Source organism: Trachemys scripta, chromosome 2 (assembly GCF_013100865.1).
Source record: "Trachemys scripta elegans isolate TJP31775 chromosome 2, CAS_Tse_1.0, whole genome shotgun sequence".
Classification (NCBI taxonomy): domain Eukaryota; kingdom Metazoa; phylum Chordata; order Testudines; family Emydidae; genus Trachemys; species Trachemys scripta.
This window is the reverse complement of record NC_048299.1, coordinates 261,477,909-261,498,936: the sequence shown is the minus strand read 5'-3', so window position 1 is coordinate 261,498,936 and position 21,028 is coordinate 261,477,909. Positions and strand designations below refer to the sequence as shown.

The following is a 21,028-nucleotide window of genomic DNA, read 5'->3' as shown; positions in this document are numbered from 1 at the left end:
CAGGGCTATCGCCACTCGCTTCTCAACTGTGAGGGCTGCTCTCATCTTGGTATTCTGGCGTTTCAGGGCAGGGGAAAGCTAGTCACAAAGTTCCATGAAAGTGCCCTTACGCATGCGAAAGTTACGCAGCCACTGGGAATTGTCCCAGACCTGCAACACTATTCGGTCCCACCAATCTGTACTTGTTTCCCGGGCCCAGAATTGGCATTCCACGGCTATAACTTGCCCCATTAACACCATGATCTCCAAAGCACCGGGGCCCGCGGTTTGAGACAATTCTGTGTCCACGTCCATGTCCTCATCACTCTTGTCGCCGCGCTGCCATCGCCGCCTCCTCCTCGCCTGGGTTTTCAGGTTCTGGTTCAGCATAGACTGCGCAATAATGCGCGAGATGTTTACAATGTTCATGACTGCTGTCTTGAGCTGAGCGGGCTCCATACTTGCCGTGGTATGGCATCTGCACAGTTCACCAAGGAAAAAAGGCACAAAACGGTTGTCTGCCTTTGCTTTCACGGAGGGAGGGGGAGGATGTACCCAAAACCACCCGCGACAATGTTTTTTGCCCCATCAGGCATTGGGATCTCAACCCAGCATTCCAATGGGCGGGGGAGACTGCGGGAACTATGGGATAGCTACCCACAGTGCAACATTCCGGAAGTCGACGCTAGCCTCGGTACATGGACGCGCACCGCCGAATTAATGTGCTTAGTGTGGCCGCATGCACTCGACTTTATATAATCTATTGCCAAAAATCGAATTCTGTAGAATCGGAGTAATCCCGTAGTGTAGACACACACACACACACACACACACACACACACAGGTTCTCAGCAATAGAGTGGTAGATCCTTGGGAAATCAACAAGAGATTGTCCTCACCAGATCATAATATTCTTAAGAGTCCCATGTTTGCTATCTAATAGTGCTCTTCAGAACAGAATCAACTACTATTTTAAAAGCTCTCCCCTCCCCAAATAGTATACATTTGATGAATAGTAAAGTGAAACAATGTCTCTCTCTCAAATTGAAGCAATGTCTCTCTCATTTGGGTCAACATAACCTTGATGTCTAGAAACTGCATAAGTATGACTTTTTTTTTTTTAAGATATCTCTGTGGGAAAGTCATTGTATCATTTCAAATAGAAATAGAGCAACAGCTGCCAAAATAAATATATACCGCTAAGAATCAGTGTTATACTATTTAGGAAACATTATTTATAGGTGATTTCCTCCACTTTTGTTTTATTCCATAATATTTTCCTTCATCTCTTATCTGTACTAAATGCTTCAGCCTCCTATGTTCCTTTTATTCCTAGTCTGAAATACTGGTCCTCAAATTTTTCCTCAATAAATTCTACAGTCGACAGAAATGCCACATTTGTTAGACACTTACTGTGAACTACATTGTAGTCTAGTGATCCAGCAAGCTGAGGACCTGAATCAATTATCTTATCAATAACAGATTTCTCAGATGTAGTACAAATCTATGTAAAAGAAAACATGTTAATTTCTAGTAAGATCTGTCTACGCATTTTACATACAGTCATTCAGAATGAAAAGTTTTCAGCTTTAAGACAGTGAAAACTAATAAAGGCATCTTTACACAAGGAAGTCAGTATATGAACCACATATTTAAGCTTGCCATAGTTGTCTAGTTTGTTACTCTTATCTCTGCAGAAGTAACCTCATCACAAGATTACGCACACCTCTGGAAGCTGTATTTAGTTTACTGCTTGCTGAAGATTTAGCTAGTGAAGTTCAGATTAAAATAGTTTTTAAAATTCACTGATGATACAGTGCTCAACTTTTAAGTAGGGTTGTGTATTTTCAATACAACTTATTTAACTATAACAGTTCTAAAATAGGTTAAGTTTCAGATGTAAATACAACACCTCTATTTAAATCATTTTACAGTTATGCGATTTTGGACTACAAATAAACTGTATCTGAAATGTACTAGATTCCATCCAAACACTTAATTTCTGCTTTGAACAATTGACAATCTAAATGAGACCAGCAACGTAATATAGTTGTTTCTTTTTGTTTCTTAAGATATATGCATCATACAGTTCATGGACATTCCTTCAGGGAAAAATGTATTTTGCAGCCATGCTGAAATAAGTTTCCTAATACCATATAACCCAGAAGTCAGCATTCACAGGAAAAAAGAGAAAGCATACCAATAAAAAAAAACCCTTACCACTATTTCCATAAGAGATTCTACTACAGGAATCGGCAACCTTTGGCACGCGGCCCAGGCCAGTTTGTTTACTTGCAGCGTCCGCAGGTTCAGCCAATCGCAGCTCCCACTGGCCGCAGTTCACCACTCCAGGCCAATGGGGGCTGCGGGAAGCGGCGCGGCCTGAGAGATGTGCTGGCCGCCCTACCCGCAGCGCCATTGGCCTGGGACGGCAAACCTCAGCCAGTGGGAGCCGCGATTGGCCAAACCTGCGGATGCTACAGGTAAACAAACCAGCCCAGCTCGCCAAGGGCTTTCCCTGGCGGGCCATGTGCCAAAGGTTGCCGATCCCTGTTCTACTACATTAACAGATAAACAGTACAGATTTGTAATCTTCCATTTTCTCAGTAATTAGCAGTGTCTAAATTTGGTTAAACACACAATACCTTTATGTCATCCTCTGTGATGTAGCCAGCCTGTACCACCCACCAGGCCTCTACGGCAATCTCCACCGGCTTTACTGGTAGCAGATCACGAGCAGTTTTCCTTCTGAAAAATTTCTGCAGTGGTACAGTCCATTTGAGATTGTACATGTTAAATGTTATTGATTACAAATCGAGATGTTACCAGTTTCCTTTACACCATAAAAACAGCTACTTGTAAATGCTTACTTTCCAAGTACTTCATACTCAGGCATTAAACAAACACTGCAGGATATGTTGGGATATGGGAAAGTTGCTGATTTTTATTCCTAATCCCCTACAGTCACTGAATGCACATGTATATAGCACACAGGGATATGAACTTGTTTAAAAAACAAATACATTCTCTCCACCCCAAACCAAATAAAAACGGGAAAATGAAAACAATCCATTTGTGTGTGTACTCAAGTCTGCTAGCATGAAGTCCAGGCCTGAACTATTAAAAGCACACTAGCATTTTATTAGCAAAAAAGCAGAGCCTAAAGATACAGGATAGCATACAACATATCAAATGGAGTGTTTCTGTAGGCAGAATACTTTACAAAATTAATAAGCAATGCATCATAAGAAGACGTATTCTGTTTATTTCTATCGACAGACAACGATTACACTGTGTTCCAGATGAGCATCATGCTATGAGCTACTATAAACTTCAGTTCATGAAAGAACAGCTAGAGGGTACTGTTGTATTGATATGGTTAAGATTACTCTTCTCACATTCTATAAAGCAGGCCCCTATCCTTTTTGTTTCCCTCAGCCTACACTAAAACTCTTAACTTGGATACACAATCCTTTGGCCAAAGGCCCAATGCTGTAACTGAAGACAGAGCACTTATGAATTACTTACTACATTCTTAAAAAGGAAATTATTGTTGTAAACTGAGCTTGTAAAAGGGCTAGATCATGCAGACATCAATAATGAGATTAATCTTGATGTCGTCAGTGAAACTGATCATACACAAAAAAAGGGCTGCATGATCAGACCCAACACTGCAACCTCAAACAATATGAGTAGTATATAAACTAAATAGAATTTACATTAACTACTCCGATTATAAGCTTTTGGAGGCATACACCAGAGCAAATTCTGCTCTCAATTATACCAGTATAAATATGGAATAACTCCACCAACACCAATGGAATTACTTCAGATTTATACTAGTCAAAGGAGAATTTAGCCCCTTGTCTTTGTCTAGAGATGGCCTTAGACCAGTGGTTCTCAAAGCCGGTCCGCCGCTTGTTCAGGGAAAGCCCCCGGCGGGCCACGCTGGTTTACCTGCCGCGTCCGCAGGTTCGGCCAATTGTGGCTTCCACTGGCCACCGTTCGCCGCTCCAGGCCAATGGGGGCTGCAGGAAGCAGCGCAAGCTGAGGGATGTGCTGGCCGCCCTTCCCGCAGCCCCCATTGTCCTGGAGCACCAAACCGTGGCCAGTGGGAGCCGCAATTGGCCAAACCTGCGGACGTGGCAGGTAAACAAACCATCCTGGCCCGCCAGAGGCTTTCCCTAAACAAGCGGAGGACCAGCTTTGAGAACCACTGCCTTAGACAAAATGTAGCACTGTATAAGTAGTAATAAGATAACACAAAGCTGAAGAAATTTTAATTTTTTTCTAATTTTTTTTGTTTTGCTTTTTACCACAATTAACAAAAATATTTTAATAGCTTTGAAGAAACATACATAGGTTAGTGCATTATTGTTTGATTAATCATAATTTTACTAAAGAGGCATATGGCATCCTATCCCCACCTAGAACATTTTTGTCAAGATGGAGCCAGGCATGGGAGGCAGGACCGACACTTAGAATAGATGGAAAGAAAATTAAAAACAAAACTTACTTTTGATGACCTACACTGGTTCATTAGATCAATGTACTGGTTTCTTCCTATACCAAGAAGCCGTAGACCTGAAAAGTAAATGTTTGATTTTCCTTAGGAAAAAAGTCTATTTTTAATTGCAGATGTGAGAACATACTATTCTCATTTTTAAAAGTATCTCAAGAATGTTTTCAATACTTCCTTCTTTTTTCTAAAGAAACGGCACCAAAAATAGATCCTGCTAACTTGGATGGTAGCCACATCTCTGCCCAAGAGCAGAATTTGGCCCCATTCATTTCTTTTGCCCAGACTAAATTCATAGATTCCAAGGTCAGAAGAGACCATTGTGATCATCTAGTCTCACCTCCCACAAAACACAGGCCATCGAACTTCCCCAAGATAATTCCTAGAACAGATCTTTTTTAAAAAAATCACCCAACTTAGATTTTAAAATCCACCAAGACCCTTGGTAAATTGTTTGATTAATTAATGGCCACTGTCAAAAATTCACACCTTATTTCCAATCTGAATTTGTCCAGTTCACCTTCCAGACACTGAATCATGTTATATATACACACTCTTTTCTGATATACTGAAGAGATGATTATTAAATATTTGTTCCCAATATAGATATGTATAGACTGTAAATCAGTCTTAACTTTCTTTGTTAAGCTAAATCGATTGAGCTCTTTGAATCGATCACTATAAGGCATGTTTCCTAATGCTTTAATCATTTTTGTGGTTCTTCTCTGAACCCTCTCAAATTTTTCAGCATCCTTCTTTAACTGTGGGCTGCTGGAATACTATATCCACACAGTATGTCACACCAGTGCCAAATACACAGGTAAAATGATCTCTCTACTTCTACGCAAGATTCCTCTGTTTATGCATCCCAGGATCCCATTAGCTCTTTTGGCCATAGTATCACCTTGGGAGCTCATGTTCATTATTATCCACCATGATCCCCAAATCTTCTTCAGAGTCACTGCTTCCCAGGATAGAGTACATCCTGCAAGTACAGCCTACCTTCTTTGTGCACATTTAGTCATATTAAAACGCATAATGTTTACTTGCAGCCAGTATGCCTATCCAGGTCGCTCTGTACCAGTGACCTGTCTTCTTCATTATTTACCACTCCCCCAGTTTTTGTGTCATCTGCAAACTTTAACAGTGATGATTTTGTGTTTTCTTCGAGGTCATTGATAAATATGTTAAATAGCATAGGACCAAGAACCAATCCCTGCGGGACCCCACTGGAAACACACCCACTTGATGATGATTCCCTATCATCTTACTATAATATAGTCAGAAGAAAAATTTAATATAAACTAATTTTTTTTCTTTATGACACAAGAGTCACAGCACAGAGGGGACAGAGTCACCAAGATCTGTCCAACATCTTCATCACCTCAGCCTTACCTTCAGTCAGCTGGTAGTAATAACTATGCCAATACCAGACACTACTGAGTTGGCTGGATTTTTAAAAAGGCTACACATTTAATAAGGCTGGACACTAAGAAGCAGAGCCAAAAGGTCACAGTGGCCTCCAAGAAAAATAGTTCATTTTAATTGAACAAGGTCGTAATCCAGTGATCTTTACCCATATAAACCATACCAATGAATTCAGTGTGATCACTTCCATGAGTAAGGTTACAATACTGAGTCTCTTCTGAATAGTTACTTACAAAAGAGTTTGGTGTCTCTTGCTGAAAATTGCTGTAGTTGTTACCTCCTGCAGACCCTCACATAAATATGTAGTGGACATTTGGCTATCTGTTCGGTTAGGAATAATTTTCAGTCATCTGTCCCTCAGAAATCAGGAAGACTTTATTCTATTTCCTCCACCCACATTTTCCAGTAAATCTAACAAGACCACTATGACGGGGCGCACTCGCCCCACACTGGATGGAAAGAGGTTAATCCTACCATTGTGGGCTGAGGAAGCCACACCTCCTTCACCCTACTGGGCATGCTCCAGGTGTACCAGTATGAAAGGGAGCAGCTCAGCTCAGTTGGGGCTGACCGCTATGGAGAAAGGATGTATGCTGCCTGCTCCAGGCAAGGCTCAGCGGACGCCTGTGACCTTAGGAGCTGGAGATGCCACAGCCCAGGCGAATGCCAAGGCAACCCCGGAGGCCTTGCAGGGTTGGGCGGAAGGGCAGACCAGAGAACCTAGAGGTAATAGGAAAACCCAGATCACAGCAGCAGGAACAATGGCAGGAATCATCCCAGGGATATCCAACAGCAGACCAGTGAGTGAGCTGAAGCCTTGAGTCAGAGTGTTTCGGTAGAAGCCTTTCCCCACTGACTCAGTGGCCCGCACTATGGCTACTACCAGGGTGCTGGGCGGGAGTCTGGTGTAGAGGGAGGGCCTGGACACCCCTGCTGGGGGAGATGAAACCCTCCCCCTGTATCCAACATTGGCCACTAGGTCTTAGTGCCATGCGAGAAGGGGCAGATTTCCTGACTGGCCATTGAGCCTTACTACTCTGCAAGAAGGGACTAGATTATTGACTTGGGCCACTAGGCCTTACTGCCCTGCAAGAAGGGGCAGATTTCCTGACTCTAGCCATTAGACCTTACTGCTCTGCAAAAAGGGGCAAAGTTATTGACTTGGGCCACTGGGCCTTACTGCCCTGTGAAAAGGGGAGGATTGATGGACACTGACCCCTGGGCCTTACTGCCCAGTGACAAGGGCAAATTTATGGACTCCAGCCACTAGGCCGTACTGCCCTCCTAAGGGCAAGCGTATGGACTCGGGCTGGGAAGCACGTAGAGGTAAGAGACATATGTTCCCCTCCCTGCCCTTTTTCCCCTAAACAAGGCAGGCACATTCCCCGCACACAGGACAGGGTTCTCCCCAACTGTGTCACAACCACAAAAAAGTGCCCTAACTCTTAAGTGTGGGTTCCCCTGTCCCAGTTACAAACAAGTCTAGTCAGAGGACGACAAAAATGTAACACACAAAAATTAAAAATAATTCCAAGAAGGTAGTGACTTAGAATTTACTTCCTGAAAAATTTTGCTTTTTCAAAGATGTTATGCTTCTTGAAATATGTTTCTTGAAATATATTTTAATTTCAGCAGCTACATGGTGTACCCCAGTCAATGTTCTGCTCTTGCTGCATACAAGTGTGCCTCTCCATTCTCCCCTCGTTTATCTAAAGTGCATAGGTTGGATTTGATTTTGAAATTCCCTCAGGCCTCAAAATTGCCATCTTATATTTTACCTGCCATAATTATATTCTCATTTACTGGCTTTGCTAGGGCTGGATTTCCAGTTTGGCTTTTTTTAAATGGAAACCCAATGGACCCAAATAGTTTCTTGTACCTTACAATTTAACCATATTTGGTATTTTTCTTGCCTTCCAGCTTCCTTTTTATTTAGGTATGTGCATACTATATACCTTTTGGGCCTCAAATACAATGTTTAAGTAACCTCCATGGTCTCTCATTTTTCTTAAATCCCTCTTTCTAAAGTTTAGCGTCTCAGCGCTAGCTTTTGTTACAAAACTCCAACGAAGAAGTTTAACTTTATCACATATTAGTCACTTAGTGACTGAACTACAATTGTTTCTCAAGTAATACACAGTTGTTGGTTTGAGACTAAATCAGGAGTTGCTTCTGTTTTTGAACTCCAAGCAATTCAGTGGTGCTGAAAAACTGCTTCTCTCAACTATCTCCCTTTGTGACACATGTGCAGTTAATGAGATAGTTGAAGTCACCCATTATTACTGTGTTATCGAATTGTGAACTCTCCCCTCTCTACCCACCCACAGTGGAAACGTATAGAGGTACAACAGGGAAGGCGGCAATGAAAGCTAGTAGGGAAATTTCTCAAGTTAGATTTTAGCACCCAAAACACATCAATTGTCTTGTTCACCAGGGTTTTCCTTAGTCTGCCAAAGGGGCCAAGGATCACCCTTCATTTCACTCCCCTTCCCTAATAATGTGACTCTTAGGGTATGTGTTCACTGCAGAGTTAAGTCTGATGCTTACTCAGGTGTTGACCTTAGCCCCTCTCCCATCCACACACAAAACCTCTCACCTGAGTTTAGTGCTTTCAACCCAGGCTAGCTGGCAAGACTAGGAGTATGGGTTAGAGCTTGGGCTCCGCTTTCACTTGGGCTGACTTTACAGTGAGGATCATAGGCACCGACTCCATGGGTACTCCGTGGCTGGGTGCTCCACACCCCCCAGCAGCCAAGCTCCCCCCTCCTCGCCTCCTTCTCCCCTCACCCCAAGCGCGCTATGTCCCCATGCCTCCCCCTCCCTCCCAGCACTTCCCGCCCCCCCGACTAACAGCTGTTTGGTGGCACTTAGGACTTTCCGGGAGGGAGGGGGAGAGGATGCGCTCAGGGAGGAGGTGGAGAAGAGGCAGGTCAGGGGTGGGGACTTGGGGGAAGGTGGTGGAATTGGGGCAGGAAGGGGGCATGGCTGGGGTGGGAAAAGGCAGGGTGAGACGGGGACTTTGGAGAAGGGGTGGAATGGGGGTGGAGCGAGGGTGGTGCAGGGGCTGGAAGAGGCGGTGAAGGGCAGGGCCTGGGGGGGGTCAAGCACCCACCAGGCAGAGGGGAAGTCGGCGCCTATGGTGAGGATACAAGCTAATTTGGGTGCTGATACTCCTGCAGTGCCTTCCTACAATTCTCACACACCATGTGCCCAGAAGGAGGACAGACAAGTTCTCCCACAATTCACTGGGAAAAAGCACAGAGCAGCCCAGATTACTGCAGCACAAAGAACCATGGATTTAGCACAATAGCACAAAGAAGTCCTATTAACACAAGAATGCAGTACCAATGAGGACACTGCCCAGGATAACTCTGCATGAAGACACACCCCTACTTCAAAACTACTACTTACAGGTTCTACACCTTTAAAAAGAAGCTGTGATGCAACTGAAGCCTTCAAACTGTTTTCAGAAGCTGCATTTATCTACCTCACTAAACAGAAGAATGCAGCCAGATAATACTTACAGTCAGCAGCAGTAAAGTTAGGCAATGAATCGTAGCTTTTTTCACTGTTCATTATATCCTTTAAAAAGCAACACACAGAAAAGAAAAAAAAAGCTTAATTTGTAGCAAGAAACAGATTTTTGGACCAATGTAGGCCACTATTTGAGAAAGGGGTGTTTTTTTAATATCCATGAGCATTTAAAACCTAAAATAACGTGTACATTTTCGATATAAAAATCTACCCCTCAAATTGAAGATAAGAATTTGACAAAGAAAATCTAGCCTGCTAAAATCAGTTAACACTTTTGAGAGATCTGGCTTACTGTAAAAGTGATGTGAGAACTGTACCAAAAATTATATGCTTACTATTAATGATGATCAGATCCCTTATATTATAAAAACCCCAGAAAGCCTGACAGGCAAATTACTAAGGGCCTAAGTCTATTTCCATTAAAGTCTGTAGTAAAACTGGAGATGTTCATCCAAACAGGGGAAGAAAAAGGCACTAATGAAAGTAGCTAATAGTAATCACAGTAACAATTATCAATTTACTCTATATTAAACTGTATGCATCTTTTACTCAAATGACAAAATATTATGTGTACTGTACCCAAAAGAAATGACAGAAGGTTACCAGCAGAGCTGGTTGGGCACTTTTTGATGAAAAATGCCAATTCACCAAAACGGTAAGAGAGAGTCAGTTATGACAAATTTCCTCATTCTGACCAATTTTTTTAGATGTTTCAAAGTTGTCAAAATGGAGTGTTTTGACATTTTCAGCATGAAAAAGTTCCATTTTTTTTTTCCAGGTCAGCATGACTTTGTTTTGAAATGCAAGTTAATTTGTAGTAAAAAAAGTTTAAAAGGTCATCATTGAAATAAAATGTTTTGATTCAATCTGAAATTTTGGGGATTTTCGGTTTGCAAAAAATTCGGAGTTTTCAATTGATTCAGGACTGGAAAACCATTTCCCATCCAACTGCTGTTGCCAATCCCTAGCTCTGCAGAGAGGCACTTGGGGGTAGGCTGAGTTGTGATTATCAGCACAATTCTGAAGCAGCTTTCCTTCATGCTGCTCATTAGCAGCAGCAGTCTCTCCAAGAGCAAACAACAACAGTCATTGGACTGGCTGGCAGACATTACAATGCTACAAAAAGCATTTCTAGAAGCACAGAGCATGACATGTTTTGTTTTAATTCTGTTCCCAAACTCACCTCCATTATTCCTGTGTAATACGAAAATGGTGTTATCCTCAGGCCTTTTACCATGATGTCAGACAAATGGTAAGGGTAGAGCATGAGATGATCTCTACTGTATTTTAACAGTTCTTCATAGTATTTTCGTTCTTCTTTCTTGACATGCTTAACTGGGGGGGCGGGAGGGAGGAGGGGAGGGAGAAAGGTCAGGCTAATATTCTGTTACACTGTTCTCTCAAAATGGTGCAGAGATGATATTTTTACATTTAAACTGCATGGCAACACAAAAAAGGTTAATAGTAAAATGGTATGAAATTGACTTAAGAAATAAAAGGGGGAGCTGATCGGAAGATGTTGAACACCAACATCTGCTATTAACTTCTATAGGAGATACAGGTGCTCAGAGTCTCTCAGGATCAGGTTGGAAATCAGAAAGATTACTCGTGATAAGATTAGCTATTAAGCTACTGAATAATTTCCCAAGGAAATAGCGAAAACCCAATGAGAGTAATTTAAAGCTAACTAGAACATAGCACTGAAGAATATATTGTACGGAGCAATCCTGCATTTTCAGCAATGATAGAATAATCTTATTGTTTGGTTTATTATGTGTCTCATTTCTAAATGCCATTCTGGCATAAACAGACACAAAAGGAGAATGAAATATACACTCATGTTCATGATTTAGAACGCCTGGAGTTACCAGCAAACCTCCTTTTCAAGCAGTGAGAGCTCCGTCCACTGCAGAAGAGAAAGTGAGTACAACCGGTGTGACTCTAATGAGAATTCTATGTCAAACAGCTTGGACCCCAGGCCTCCTTCTTTATACCTGTCTGGGCTCCTTCTAGAGGGACACTTCCTTTGACATCATGGCTGTAAATTAGTTAAGTCCTCCATTAACAAGCCCTAACCTTGTTTGAAGGGCTCAGACGGCACACAGGAGACTAAGTCGGCTATCAGTAAGCTTCACCTGGAAACCTGCAGAGTCTGAAGGGTGCATTCCACAAAGAAGCCACTGCAATTAAGTGGATTTCAAAGTTAATTTACTTTTGGGGTTCTAGCATTAAAAGGGTGTTTTGCTGGGGTCTTTTTTGGTGGAAATTTGGAGGATTGAGATGGTTCTGACAGGTCTGCAGTAATTTCAGTGACCTACTTTTGTAAGCTATTAAAGATGACCATACACTCAAACGAAGGCTTTAGAAGTACAGTCAGTTATCAAATTGAAGTTATCAGTCTTCCATACTCACCTAAGTTATTTCGGTATCGTAGCTGATTGCGGATACTATAGAGTACAACCTGCTTTTCATACTCCCTCTGAGAGTTTCCAAGACCCTATGAAACAAAATATAAATGTTATTGTAGTTGAATTGTATAGTCCTTTAATTAAAATCAGTGTAACTTGTACTACAGACAGGTATATTCTACTACATCTACTGAATTCTCCTCATCTGTCATTGTAGTAATAGGAGGTCAAGATTATCCATCTAACTGAATTAATGCAGGGTACCTTTCAACCATACTTTTCTAAGGCTATGTCTGCACTACAGAACCTATGCTGGCATAGCCCCCACTACAAACCAGCATACACTGGCAGAAAACCTTTTTGTTGGTGTAAGAACACTACCTCTCCAAACAAAATTATCTATGCCACCAGAAGCCCTCTTCAGTCAGCATAGCTGCATCTACACTCGGAGTTTTGCTGGCATAGCTAAGTCAGTCAGGGATGTGGTTTTACCTCTGACCGAAATAGCTATATGCCAATATAAGTTTTAAGTGCAGACAAGCTTAAGTGTTCTTGCACCACTATACTGACCAAAAGAAAGAATCAAATCCTGAAAACAAGTCTGTATGGGCCACATATACTCATTAGGACCCAATCATGCATCTCATAAAGTGCTACGCGCTTGAGTGAAGGAAGGTCAGAACCTTGCAGGATTAACTTCTTAGGCCATATCTATACAAAGCTGCATAGAGTTTACTAAAGTGTGATGTAAAACTGATTTAGTTAAACTAATGCAACTTTGGGATAGATGTAGTTTGTAAGCTTGGTTTAAACCTGAATGTAAGAATGTCCACAAAGGTTTACACTCAGAAAAGAGGTGTGTTTTTCACTTATGTTTGCGAATATGTAAAAAGCCTAGTGTAGACCAGGCTGTAGTTTTAACATGCGCTAGCTGGTTAAAGTATACCCTTGGCTCCCCCTTAGGCTTCACTTTGACCAACTAATACACGTTAAAACTACAGCTTGCCTTGTCTACATTAGGATTTTAACAAATTAGCCAATGTCTTTTTTCCTTAGTAAAGACATGGCCAAAATTGCACCAGTTTAACTCAGCTGGCTCAACATCACTTTAGTTAAACTGGTGCAAAATTTGTGTGTTTAGACAAGCCCTTAGTTAAACCAGACCGAAGTCCAGTAGACACTAGAATTAAAGAATGGTTGTGACAAGGTACACTAAACCCTAAGGCCCGCTGCTGGAGGCCTCACAGTCCTACCACACCCTGCCCCAGAAAAAGAGCAGAAGAGGTGAGTCCTCCAAGAGGCTGAGAGAAGGACTGCATGGGAAGCAGTCAATTAGAATAGAGAGGCTGCAGGGAAGTAACCAGATCCTAGCAGCCTCATATGAAAGGAGCTGCCGGGCCTAAGTAGATTCAGTTGCTGGCTGGAGCCAGAAGAGCATGGATGGTGCTCCCGGCTTGGTGCAGCAGTTCCAGTTCCTGGACAGAGCAGTTGCCGGACTGGGGGAGCAAGGAAGATGCTCCTGGCTGGCTGCTGGGACTCAAGCAAAACTTCAACCCAAGATAAGGGTGAAGCTGAACATGTTGGGACCATGGGGAAGTGGCCCAGGGAACAGTAACAGCAACAGGTTAAAGCGATGCAGTGGGTGGCTGCTATTTGCAGGGTCCCTGGGTTGGGACCTGGTGTAGTGGGTGGGCCCATGTCCTCCAGCACCAGCCAGAGGGGAAGTGACTAAGTGTCTTGAGAAGGGAGTTTACATACGCCCTGGGAAGGGGCTGAAGACGCCAAAGGGATCAGTATGTACTGAACTTGAATACCGGAGACGGGGGATGAACTGAACTGAAAAAGCAACTCAGCTGGAGAGCTAGGGTCGGTTGAGGCTTGCTACAGAATGAAGAGTCTCCAGGGAGGAAGCCTGGGGGCACTGCTCCATCTCAGAGAAGGAACTATTTGAGATCTAGCCCTGGAGTGGCTGTGGACACCAACCAGGGTACTGGGATAGGCCTTTTTGGACTGATGAAGGTTTTAGCCCAGGGAGGACTGCAGAAGACGAACAAATGTACTGTGATAGGCCCCACTGGACTGTTTATGTCACAAGAAGTCTATTTTGTTTCACACATGGACTGTATGAGACTCTGCCAGAGGGTTGAGCCACTGGAAACCCACCTGAAAAGTGATGCTGCCGACACAGAACACAGCAAGAGCTGAGCGAGAGCAGGCACACGCACTAGGAGGCGCTCACATGAGGTGAGTGGCCCTATCACAGTGGCTTATTTTGATTTCACTTAAACCTGTTTCTAATAGCAGATTTAGGCTAAATCAAAACAAGTGTCCCCAAAACCCTCTGCAAACTGGATTTTAAAGAAAATTTTTTAAAATCACATCTTAATTTAAACCAGTGCAACTCTGAACAGAAGCAAGCACTTAATAAGGAGAAGAGCTACAGACTGCATTATAGAGCTCCTTGAATAACTCCTGATGTCAGAAGTAAATCTCATACGGACTCTAGTCTGGGCATGGGGGGGAGGGGAGAAATCAACTAGCCATTAGTGAACAAGAAACTTTTCCTAACAAGCCTGGAGGACAAAAGCACCAATTAATAAAAAAAAAAATTAAGGCTTAATTTGTTTAAGGAAGGCAGGAAGGTCCCAATCTTGCAATCCAATCTATAAGTCTGGCACACCAAAGACTTTAATGGGGCACTGCATGGGCAACCGGCATACACACACAGTTTCAAAAAACAGGACCCAAGTTTCTAGCCCTTATGATTGAACATAATTTTCCAAAAGTGACCCAAGTTTAAACTGATGTATTGTTGCCTTCCGAATACTGCACAAAACGAAAACATTGTAGTGAGCATATTTTCAGATACTTTCATCTATAATTTTACAAGAAGAAAAAGTTTTATAAAAGAAAAAATAAAACAGGTAAAAATTATTTCAGGCTTTTACTACTGTTACAGAAGTTGAACAGACATTACATTTTAGGAAATTTATTCAGTTCAAGCCCATTTTCAGTAAGAATAAGAGTTAATTCTTCATCCACTATAACTGGTCTTGCTGAAGACTGAACTACATAATCCTTAACAGAACTGAACAATCTGAGGAATAGCCTTAAGTATAACAACTTGAAGCTCAAGGTAAAGAATAATGGCCAGTCACTACTTCTGCAGGACAGTATATTTACTAGTCTTCAAAGGCTATTATCATGAACTGACGGCGCTAATCAAACAATTTTAATGCATGAACAGAATATATCTGGTACTAATATCACACACTTCTCAATATGTTTGGCACCAGAAATTTTATCTGGTGTTGTTAATTTCAAATCAATTTCACTTTCAAATATTCATTCACTGAGTATTTTGTGAAGTCCAACAGTAAGTAACCGTTTCAAGAGAGGATATAATACAGTATAAACTGTCATTTCAAAAACATGTTTCAACTACTTGAGGCCAAGCATAAAACGTGTTTGCCCTGGTGACCCTTCAATTATTTTTCTTTTACTGCTGCACAGCTAAACTGTAGAATTTCATTAGCAGGTAATTCCTTGCAGTGGCACTTAGAGTCTTAAGCCTTATATCAGAGGGGTAGCCATGTTAGTCTGTATCCACAAAAGCAATGAGGAGTCCGGTGGCACTTTAAAGACTAACAGATTTATTTGGGCATAAGCTTTCATGGGTAAAAAGCCCACTTTGGTGCCACCGGAATCCTCGTTGTTTTTAAGTCTTATATAACGCTTTGAAATCCTTAGATAAAATGTAACATAATTGCACGGTGTGCACAGATCCAACCTTAAAGCAAGTAAATTCACACTGAGCTTCAAAGCATCAGCTGCTGGAAAAGAAATGGATTATGTTGCAGACAGTTTCCACATACTGTTAGATGTCCAGATAGAAGAGAATGTGTAACTACTGCCACTCTCACTAACAGGAAAAGATACTTTTACTCAAACTTCCTTTTTTTTTTCTTTTTTTTTTAAAGTGTTCTTCCGAAAGCATTGCAGAAGTTACATTTAACTGATGTTTTATCTTGTAGCAAGACTTAAATTAACTTGAGACTATTTTAGGCTGATTTACATAAGCATTAGCAGTGCATTTTCAGGTTTACAGGTAAAGTGAAATAAAATCACCTATGTTCCTGCTACAAACTAGCTCTTGAAGTCTCACTAAGGAGCTCAATAATTCATATACCAGGATCTACAGTCAATGTTCATCTTTCTTCCAACACCTTTTCTCCCTTTCTCCTGTGTAAGAGAAGGAATTATTTTTCAGTTTCTGCTTTGAAGTAGCATAAGACTCCTAAGATGAAAAGAGACTCTCCTTCTTGAATTTAAACAATGTATCATTTGGGCTGTCAGAAGCCCATTAAATGTGGCACTCATCAAAATTTCATGGGGTTTCCATTTTCATTAACGCTTATTGTGACATTTCCCTTATTGCTGAAAACTAGAGCAGCATAGTTCTTGAAACCTCTCCTGGTTTAGTTCAGTGTTGACTGGGGAGTCCTCCCCTGGATCTGAACTTCCCCAGAAAATAATCCCTAGTCGTTTAAAGCTTCACTATGAACCACACTTCCATGTTATGATTGTTTCATCTCAACCTAACAGGCATCAGAACCACCTGTGCTTTCCAGCAGCACCTAGTGATCAAGCACCACACAGGGAGGGATGGAGACAGGACAGTCTCTCTCTCTCAGTTCACTTACTGAAAACTGAGATGTTTTAGAAGCACACACTTACAGCACTAAGGCCACATGCTTAAATAGCACCATTTTTTCCCCATGATGCTCTGGAGTCTATCTGATAAATCCCAACTCCCCAATGTCAAGACAGGAGGCAGATGAGATCCATAGTCCCAGAAGGGTGGGGGGCCCAATTACTCTTTGCCAAGGACCTGAAAGTGATGAAGAAGAGAGGATGTGTTGATTCTGTAAGATGGCACAGGCGACAAAGGATAGATACCAATACGAGAGATGGAGGAGCAAAAGAAGGTGATTGGGGCACAAGGAGTCCCCTTCATGGGGAGGATGAAGATAGGTGGAGTGGGGAGGTAGGTACGCCCCCCAGTTGCAGGTGTAGCGAGAAGACCTGATAATGGGAATGACAGAGCCACTGGAAGGAGCAGCTGAGACCCGAGAGTAGGGAATGGTGTTGCCCCAGAAGCCCCGCCTGGCACTGGGAAGCAGGACGATGCTTTCACCTCTCCCGTCACTAGGCTCCCAATGCCTCTCGCTGACACCGGCAGCCCAGCGGGTGGCTGACGATCCCCGCCTCTCCCCGCCGTACCAGTCGCTGTGTAGCACTGGCAGGGGAGGGATCCGCGCTGTCCATGGCACCTGTCCAACTCTGTGGTCACAGGGAGGCTGGTGTCCGGTCATGGGCTGATGCTGGGGGAGGGGCTTTGGTACAGCTACCCCTCCCCCCAGCCCGGCGTCGGTCAGACGCTGGCGGCAGGGGGATGGTACCAGCCCAGACGAGTACCAGTACTTGTCTCACGCTGGCGGGAGGGGAGCTGGTACCGGCCCGGCTGCCCTACCCACCCCGGTACCGGTGAGATGCTGGCAAGAGGGGGGGTGGTACCCACCCGCCCCTCCCCCGGCCCGGTGGGGCGCTGGCGGGAGGGGGGTTGGTGCTGGCCCGGCTGCCCCTCCCCCGCCATGCCGGTACCTGTCGGACGCTGGCAGGCAGGCGGGCCCAGGGGTAGTTGTGGCGGATGTGGAACTCCACGTCTATGTTCATGGCGAGGGGCCGGGACAGGCTACGGCCACCCGCTCCTCACAGCCCCAGCGCAGGGGGGCGCTCCAGCACGGGCTCCTCCCTCCCGCCGCGCAGCCTCTCCCGACACCTCGCTCCCCCCACCCCAAACCACTTCCGCGTTACGCCCCCCCCGGAAGCGCCACCCCAGCCCTACGTCACTTCCTGCACCTGGGCTTGAACGCTCCGATAGTTCCACGGGCGCCCGGCTGGCTTACGGGGCTCGTGCACACTGGGAAAGGTGGGACTGGCCCTTTAAGGGGGAGGGGCTGCTGATGCGCACGCAGTGCATGACGCAGTCAGGGAGGGCGTTTCCGCTGAGTCCCCTCCTTTGCCCCCTGTCTGGAAGCGCTCGGGCGCCTGCGCCACCCTCTTGCCCGCAGGTCTCCGAGCGCTTTCCCCAGCTACCGCGGGGTGCCTGGGCGCTGCAGTCTGGCCCCCGCCCGGCTGCGCGGGGCCGGTACACAGCGCCGAGCCCAGATTCCAGCGCGGCGCTCCCACGCCCCAGGCTAGTGCCCCAGTGTCTGCCCCCTGTGCACCAGCCTACGGCCCCACCTCACAGCCCCCGCACGGCTACGCTCCCTGGTCCTCTGCCCCAAACAGCGTCAGCCCTGAGCCTGTCCTCACTGTCTGTCATGCCTCCCTGAGCCTGACCCACAAATTGCTCCACACCTAACTCCCAGGCCCGGCCCCTCTAGCCACCCCTCCCCCAAAATGCTCCTGGGCTCCAGCCTACAGCCCTACTGCCTTCACTCCCCAGTAGTGCTGCAGAAGTGAGTCCTGAGCCCCTCCCTCCCATGCCTCAGGTTAAGTCTCAGCTCCCTGTCTGTTGAGGTGCCTCCTATCGCTGCCCCCTACCACAGGACTCTGAATTGGACTCCATTATTTGAATTGAGTTGTACTTGTGAAGAGTGTAGAGGTCCTCCAGTGTACATTTGGTATAAATTAGGGGTGTCAACTGTATGGCCTGCGTGATGTATTCATGTGGCCTGCGTTACGTATTCAGATTCTCCAGAACTTAAGCTGTCTTTTTTTTTTTTTTTTTTTTTAAAGTTTGGTAGCCTCATGGCTGCCAAAATAAAGCTATGCCTGTACTATGCACCTTTGAGCGACACAGTTGTGCCACTAAAAGGTGTGCAGTGTAGTCGCTCTATGTCAGCAAGAGAGAGTTATTCCACCCCCAATGAGAGATGGTAGCTTTGTCAGGGGAGAGCTCTCCCGCCGACAAAGCGCTGTTCACACCAGCACTTTCATCAACTTTTGTTGTTCAGGGGGGTGTTTTTTTCACACCCTTGAACGACAAAAGTTTTACTGATGAAAGTGCAGTGTAGACAAAGCCTAACTTTCCAAATGTGAAAGATCTGTAATCAAAATGTTTGCCTGAGTCTGCAGATAGCTTAAAACAATGACTCAGCAATGGGAAATTTCCAGTATCCTATTAATCTGATTGGAGTGTCAACTTTAAAACCAACTGATGGTATCTCATTGGTATCTCTGATTGGAGTGTCAACATTAACTATTTAATCACGGACCATTGTAATGCATGGAATGGCTCTGGGTGGGGGTGGAAGTGAAGTCCCACTGGGCTGGTAATTGCAGAGGGGAAAAAACGAGACTCACAAAGACTGAAATGGGAGAGAAAGGAAGAAGGGCAGAAATAATCATGGCCTAAAGGTCATTCATCTGTCTGTCTGACAATAGGTCACTGAACAAATAATGACTGATAACTAAACGTGTAGTTAATGCATAAAACCAGAACATTCTCCTGTTCATCTTTATGCAAACCCACTGATGTTGGTGAGCATTCCGTTGTGCATTGTCACACACAGTGAGCCACAGGATCAGTGTAAATATGGAAGTCAATTGAAATAAAACTCTTAACTGCTGCATTGCATCTGGTTTAGATGTAAGGTTTTGTCAGTCCTTTAGAATTTTATAGATACTGTTATTGAGACTGATACCAACTTGCTATTCAGTAGTATTTTTCTCAAGCAGGTTGCACATTGTTTAAATAGCCCTTTACTCTTATTTTGAGCTTCTTGAAAATAAAAGTATAGGGCTATTTAATTTTTGCTTTAGCTGCACTCTATTACTACTAAAATATATTTAAGAGATTGCTGTTTGAAATGTCACGAGCAATCAGAACATGAAAGTAATACCTGCTGAAAGAAAGTGAACACCTGATTACTTGTTCAATTTAATGTGTCTGACTATTATCTTACATGAATAATAATATTTGGTCAATGATAATATTAGCAAGAAAATGAAAGCCATAACAGTAGAAAGAAACTCAGCACCTTAACGGCTTGCTTTCTTGCCTTGTCCCTACAAAAAATTCATTTATACACACACATCCTTCCAAAGCAATTCTTCAAATCTTGTAATCAAGGCTATCATTTTTGATGCGTCATATCCTATCACACCCTTATATAGTATATAAGTAAACTATGAAAAGTAATTAGTCTGAAACCCTTTATATCTTGCCTGTTATCATATAAATCATCACCTTGTACAAGTCTTTAGCTGGTACTGTCTGTTTGCTATTGATAACAGCAACAGGCCACACCTGGTGATAGGGCATGGCAATTTTAAGCTTTTGATTTGGGGCCAAATTCTCATGTTAGCGAACCAACATCAGTGAGTTATTCCTTTGAAAATAACTAATAAAACACAGATTGCAAAATCAGCAAGCTAGAAGCTCAAGCACTCAGACATCACAATGGTGGGCACAGTACAAAAACCTCTTAGGGCTTGTCTACACTGGCACTTTACAGCACTGTAACTTTCTCATTCAGGGGTGTGAAAAAACACCCCCGTGAGCACAGCAAGTTTCCAAAGTAGACAGTGCACCAGCGTCATGGAGGTGGCTTTAGCGTTGACAGTGTAGACTAGCCCTTAGATTGCTTAGAAGCCTTGTGTTCAACTCATTGGGACTAATTTTCAAGCTTTACTCTGAAAAGTGTTCTTGGGCTATCAAAGCCATGATTAGAATCCAAAAATGGATTTACTTGAACATAAATGAGATTTTTACCTGTTACAAGAATAAAGCATTATATAAAGAAATTGCATCATTTAGTTATTTAATATCGTTGGTCAAGGTTTTCAAACAGTTGTTGGTATCCTTTCATCTACGAGAGACGGTGGGAACTGCAGCCTATGATGTAGGTGGTTTGCAATGTCTCATGTGACTGAATAGTCCAATCTAAGATTTGCATTATCTTTGGCAGTTATTGCAAATATATGTATCTTGCTTGGGAGCTGCTTGCTTCCTACAGGATCTTTTCTCTTCAAGATGTAGGAGCCAGCTTCTATCATGGACTTTGATACCCTGATAGAGACAGGAGCCTAAAATTAGGTTCCTAAATAAAAGTTGTCTGATTTTCAGACATGCTAAGTTCCTTCAGCTCAG

General features: G+C 43.6%; 1 protein-coding gene across 2 annotated transcripts in view; it reads right to left on the bottom strand.

Moving 5' to 3' along the window:
- The window catches only part of FAM91A1 (family with sequence similarity 91 member A1), a 55,471-nt gene extending 37,742 nt beyond the window's left edge, over window positions 1-17,729 (bottom strand). For both annotated transcript variants that reach the window (XM_034763573.1, XM_034763574.1), the window contains exons 1-7: window positions 17,533-17,729; window positions 11,873-11,957; window positions 10,644-10,795; window positions 9,451-9,508; window positions 4,496-4,563; window positions 2,625-2,738; window positions 1,393-1,483 (exon numbers count right to left, since the gene is read on the bottom strand). In XM_034763573.1, coding sequence (XP_034619464.1) covers window positions 1,393-1,483; window positions 2,625-2,738; window positions 4,496-4,563; window positions 9,451-9,508; window positions 10,644-10,795; window positions 11,873-11,957; window positions 17,533-17,604 — 640 coding nt within the window. In that variant the 5' untranslated portion in view covers window positions 17,605-17,729. The remainder of the gene's footprint in view (window positions 1-1,392; window positions 1,484-2,624; window positions 2,739-4,495; window positions 4,564-9,450; window positions 9,509-10,643; window positions 10,796-11,872; window positions 11,958-17,532) is intronic.
- Between the last annotated feature and the right edge of the window lie 3,299 nt (window positions 17,730-21,028).